Source organism: Cornus florida, unplaced genomic scaffold (genome assembly GCF_030987335.1).
Source record: "Cornus florida cultivar Cherokee Brave unplaced genomic scaffold, ASM3098733v1 CherokeeBrave_3.0.0_Hap2_Chr05, whole genome shotgun sequence".
NCBI lineage: Eukaryota > Viridiplantae > Streptophyta > Magnoliopsida > Cornales > Cornaceae > Cornus > Cornus florida.
Genome location: NW_026775575.1, coordinates 31316750 through 31322394, shown reverse-complemented (window position 1 = coordinate 31322394; position 5645 = coordinate 31316750). Strand labels below are relative to the sequence as shown.

The following is a 5645-nucleotide window of genomic DNA, read 5'->3' as shown; positions in this document are numbered from 1 at the left end:
ATCGGTCGACCGAAATAGGCCATCGGTCAACTGAAATGGTCCTAAACAGTGAAAAAGCCTACTGGAATTGATGATTTACTGTGCATTGAAGCTTCCAAAAGCCATGAGTCGACCGAAAACACCTTGAAAACCTGCTGTAAGACCTGTTATATGCCCAATGTGTTAAGGTTTAACCCATACTTCAAATCCCCTCATGAATTGGTTTAAAAATGAAGTTTAAAACTGATTTTTCAATGAGATTTGAGTATGTGAGCATGTCAACAACCTTGAAATGAATAAATGAATGTATTACAACAACCTATGGCCTTATACATGTTAATTATAAAGATTTCACATGTCAAATCCCCATTGGATAAAATACATTTTTGTAGCAAAGTTTAGTACCAAATGAACACAAGTACTAAAGTAAACATGCTTATAATGTCAAAAGTGAATACTTAAGTATCATTACACATCAAGGAAGTTACATTAGTTTCCAAAATACCATACATTCATGGTATGCAAAAATATAACATAAAAAATAAAGCATGCTAAACACTTGCATGTTAATATACAAAAATGCTTCAAATTGCTCATAAGTCCCTAAGGATGATGAGCATCTAAGAGCATAGTCTCCTTACCTGTAAAACAACCCAAACCACTAGGGTGAGTAATCAAATTACTCGTAGGAAGAAGCATATGCGTATATCTTAAAATTTTAATATCATTGCAAGATCAATATAGACGAATACAAGGGATCATTCCACTTAACGTCTATGTTCAAGGTGTTCTAAGGGATCATCTTAAACTAATGCAATGATTCCTTAACAATACATATCAACATCAATGTACTTAACAACATCAATTCACCAATAACAAAAATTACAAGTTACAATTAAGCATTGGTTGTCAACGTGGAATTGAATGCGAAATCAATTAGTAGAAGACTTGGACATCACGTCTCGGACTAAACCAAGATCAAAATAGTTATTCCGGATATTAACCCACTGGGAAGACCATCCTAGTGCGCACTATCTCAATTGGGGAGAACTCATACCTCTCGCACTAGAGCCAAACTCTAACCATATCACTTGTAACAATGTCTCAAGAGAATCTAAAATCATAATCAAGTTTAAAACTCACACACTATAATTAAGGCATATAAACCACCTTCCATGCACAAGTATTTTGAAACCACACAAACCATGTGTTAGGGAATAACATACCAAATAACAAGTCCTCATCATGATATTATGCACAATACCATACCACTAACTTATCATTTTAAATCATGCCTCAACAATAAGTTTTATATACTAGATTATAACATTATAGTACAAGCTTCTAAAATAATAACATTTACTAATAGTAATCAACTAGGATGTTGGATTAACATCACAATAATATAGTAATTCAAATCAATAAGAGTTCTATACAACATTAATAATCCTATTCAAGATACATACACAATATACATGCTTAATTCAATAAATCCTAAGCCAATCATAAAGATTTCCTATAATATGCAATACTACAATTTTAAAAGCATGTACACAATATATATTAAACCCCAAAGGATTATAAAACACTTAGAATATAAATATACTACCACCCTTACCTCAATAGAGAATTGAATCTCTATAATCCAAGCGACCAAGCTAAAAAATGGAAAACAATAATAAGGTTTTGAAGAGAAGAGTAAGAGGAAACTTTTGTCTCCCAAGGTTTTAAGTCTAAGGTGAATAGAAGGAGGCCAAAATGAAGAACAAAGCTATTAACCAAGCTTTTCTCCAATGGTGGCTAGGTTTAGGTTTATGAAGAACAAATGAAATGAAAAAGATAAAGTGTAAAATGGTGAGTGGAAAGTCTAGAAATCCTCCACTCACTATGTGTTCTTACACTACCTCACACACACACACAATGCAATACTTATTTTGGTACCTACACTTGTCACAAATCAATGGCTCATTCCTAGGCTTAATCTTAAGCCTACACTTGTCAACCATCTAAGCTAACAAGTGCACCTATCTTAGGCCAACAAGTGGGTGAATCTCTACCCTCCAAATGTCAAGAGATAATGCATTCAAGTCACTCCACTCCATTGCCAACAAGTGGTACCATGAGAATGTGACACTTGTCACATTTTTTCAAAAATTACAAAAAGGTCATTTTTCAAAATATCTTACAAATTAATTTGTAAAAAGGTTCCTAAGACGAAAACTAATTATTTTACATAATTACACTAAAACCCTAAAAATTAAGAATAATTACAATAAAGTATGCACCTATGCCCTTTACGAAAAAGCAAGTAACTAGAATGTATTTTCTACGAAAGTAAAAATACAAATATCATGGAAATCAATTATCATGGATGTATGCAAAATTGGAATCAAATTCGAGTACAAAAAATGAGGTTATGTAAGGAAAAATGAATAACGGGAAAAAAAACGAAATAAAGAAAAGACAAAATAGGAAAAAGATGAAAAAAGAAAATCACCGAAAAAGGAAAAAGGAGGAAAATGACCGGGTCAGTACAATGAACATATTGATTCATTTGCAATCTTACTCACACACTTATTTATCCTCAATAAGACTTGATCCTTACCTTTTATTTTTGAAGATATGGAAGATAGGTGATCTTTATAATTAAAGAGCTAATTTAGTGTACAAGGCTCTTGCCAATTACAAAATCTGGAGCTTTTTACATTGCAGCCTTACCTTCGTGAGACTATATGTAAATTGGGAAGCATTTAGGCTTTGTTTGGATAAACAAAGAAACGAAGAGAAATGATATCATAATCTCTATTCATGTTTGGTGAAAAGAAAGAAAATGACATCCTTCTCGTTCGGAAAAAAAGTAAAGCAGAGAAAAAAAAAGAAAGGATAACAACTAAGTTACTATTATACCCTTTTATAAGATTTAACTCAAGTATCATAACAAGTTTATTCTTTTAATTGTTGAGGATAAGTTTCAGAATTATGAAAGTATTACTTAACCACTATTTTTTCTCTCCAAATCTTTTCATTTTTGGGAGATATTGAAGGTAATTGAATTATGAAAGTATTACTTAATCACTATCTTTTCCCTCCAAATATCTACTCTCCAAATATCTACTAATCTTCTTCTTTCTTTTCTTCTTCTTCTTCTTCATTTTTTTGATAACCCAAACACATTTCATAATATCATTTTTTCTTTTTCTTTCCAAATGTTTTCAAATCATTCAATCCAAACGGAGCCTTACAGTGGACCAAAAGCCCCTTTTGGACTTCCATTTCCTTCTACCACAATATCTAGCAAACTTAAGGTGATGTAACTTGCTACTCGGTCCCACAAAAATGTGTTTACTTTTTTTATTATTGATTGTGCATATTACTCAATGATCTAGTTTGTAGAACATTCAGGTCTTTAAAAGAGTGTGCCCCTATTTGAGTCCTCCTCTCTCTAATTTATCTAAAAAATAAAAATAATTATTATTCAAAAATAATTGTTTCAATTTAAAATTTAATCTACTATATATATATATATTTAACATTCATAATTTAACCCCCTTAAAGTTATAAAAATATGTGAATCAAAACATTAAAAATTACTATCTGAAAAAAAAAGTTCAGTTTTCAAAAAGGGATAATTTTTTATGGGATGGATGAGTATTAGATATTATAGAAAGATAGCTAGATAGAATCATGTAGCCGTCACTTTATGCATACATTATTAAGGTCAATTTTTTCATGCTTATCTCAAAATGAGAAAGTCTAAGCAAACGTCATTCTATGTTACTAAGTAAAAAAACATGACCGATTGAGAAAAAGAAAAGTACAAAATAAAGTTGTATAAATTAGTAGTAGTAAATTCAAATTGGTAGTTGGACAACAAGCTCATATCTAATAAAGAAATTGAAATCGCAACGTGTGATTCGCAGCTTGCTACAGCAACCAAATTCCAAATCGAAATCCAACCACAACCACCCGACAATCGGTCCCAAAAACCATAAAACCACAACACTCCCGGACCTCAGTTCTCAAACACTCTCTCTCATCTCTCTCAAAATTGATCAGAAAACCAAGAGTAACATTTCTCATTTTTTTTTTTTTTTTTTTTGCTTTTTAGAAGAACAAATTGATGTTTTGATCTTTCCATTTTAATCAATTGACACCCAATTTGTGTTAATTGATTTGGGTTTCTGAATTAACCACCCAATTTGTGTTTAACGATGACAATGATCGAAACTGAGTTTTCAAAGCTCTCAGATGATGTTGTTCTCAACATATTCTTTAAGCTAGAAGACGATCCTCGGACCTGGTCGAGGCTCGCTTGTGTTTCCACCAGATTCTCGTCTCTAATTCGCAACGTCTGTTGGAAAAACAAGTGCTCTCAAGCCATTCCCTCCGTCGTCTCCGATCTCCTCTCCGCCGCCGGCGCCGACCCGCCCGGCGGCTGGGCCTCCCTCCACAAACTCGGTGTGTGCTGTCCCGGCCTCCTTCACGCCGGAGTCCTCCTCGAACACTCCGATTTCGGTCTCGAGCGCGAGCTCGGCCCTGATGAGAATTACCAGGAACCCAAGTTGTTTCAATTGGATCTGTTACCATCTTCGAGCGAAAGTGGTGGTAATTCAGAGGTCAATAATGTTTCTTGGTCCTTATACGATGATCTTTACTTTGATACTGTTTACAATGCCTCTGAATCTCAAGATCGACTTGAACTGCCCAAAGAGTCCCAAGAAGGTGATGGTGGTGGTGGAGGTGGTGGTGGTGGTGGTGGTGTTGTCAAAGCTGTTGCTGATTTTGCTGTGGGTAAGAGAAGAAAAACTTGCAGATCTCATAGGTCTCATGTAGCTTCTGCGGTTTGGAATTTGAATCGTGAACAAGGGAACAAGTTGTTGGCGAGTCGATTCAGAGGGGATTGTCTCTACATTTGTGATTGGCCTGGTTGTGTGCACACTGAAGAGAAGCGAAATTATATGCTTTTTAGGGGAATTTTCAAGAATTTCAAGCGCTCTCGGGTTTGGAGGACGATAAATGATGGGAATCGGAACAAAATTGATGTGAAGTGTGCGTTTTGCTCGTGCAGGCAGACTTGGGATCTGCATTCCGCATTCTGTTTGAAGAGGGTTTTTGGGTTTCATGATGATGGGGAGCCAGTTGTTCGAGCTTATGTCTGTGAGAATGGGCATGTTTCCGGGGCGTGGACGGATTGGCCTCTCTATACTTGAATCACTGGGCTCCTCTTGATTTATGGGTACCTCTTTGTGGTCCTCTATATCCATGGAATTTTATCCTTAAAAGGATGTGTTTCATAGCTATTTAGGCAAATTTGAATTACTGCTTATCAATGTCTTTATTGCTTCTGTTGTTAGTGTTTTATTTATGATCTGTTCTTACAATTTGGGTTTGAGTTATAATAAAGGAATTTTTGGTTTGTATTTGGCTCTTGTAGATTTATTTGTATGCGTTTTTTTTTTCATTGCTCTTTTAGTTGAAATACAACTTGAGCATGGGCAAACTGGATCAGGTGATTGGTATTGATGGCTGGTCCTTTCAGTTTTTGAACCTGTATGAAATAATGTGGTTTTTTATGTGGTTATTCTTCTTTTTACAGATCTTTTAATTGTTTAATCAGTTAATGTTGATGGTAAGATACAACTTGTGTGGAGAGGCTAGATCAGTTG

The 5645-nt window shown here is 34.5% G+C and overlaps 1 protein-coding gene across 1 annotated transcript; it reads left to right on the top strand.

Moving 5' to 3' along the window:
• The first annotated feature begins 3848 nt into the window (after positions 1–3848).
• LOC132306244 (phytochrome A-associated F-box protein) lies at positions 3849–5399 on the top strand. Its single transcript, XM_059803568.1, has one exon. It carries the CDS (start codon positions 4191–4193, stop codon positions 5187–5189), a length of 999 nt encoding a protein of 332 aa, XP_059659551.1. The 5' UTR covers positions 3849–4190; the 3' UTR covers positions 5190–5399.
• Positions 5400–5645: the final 246 nt, after the last annotated feature.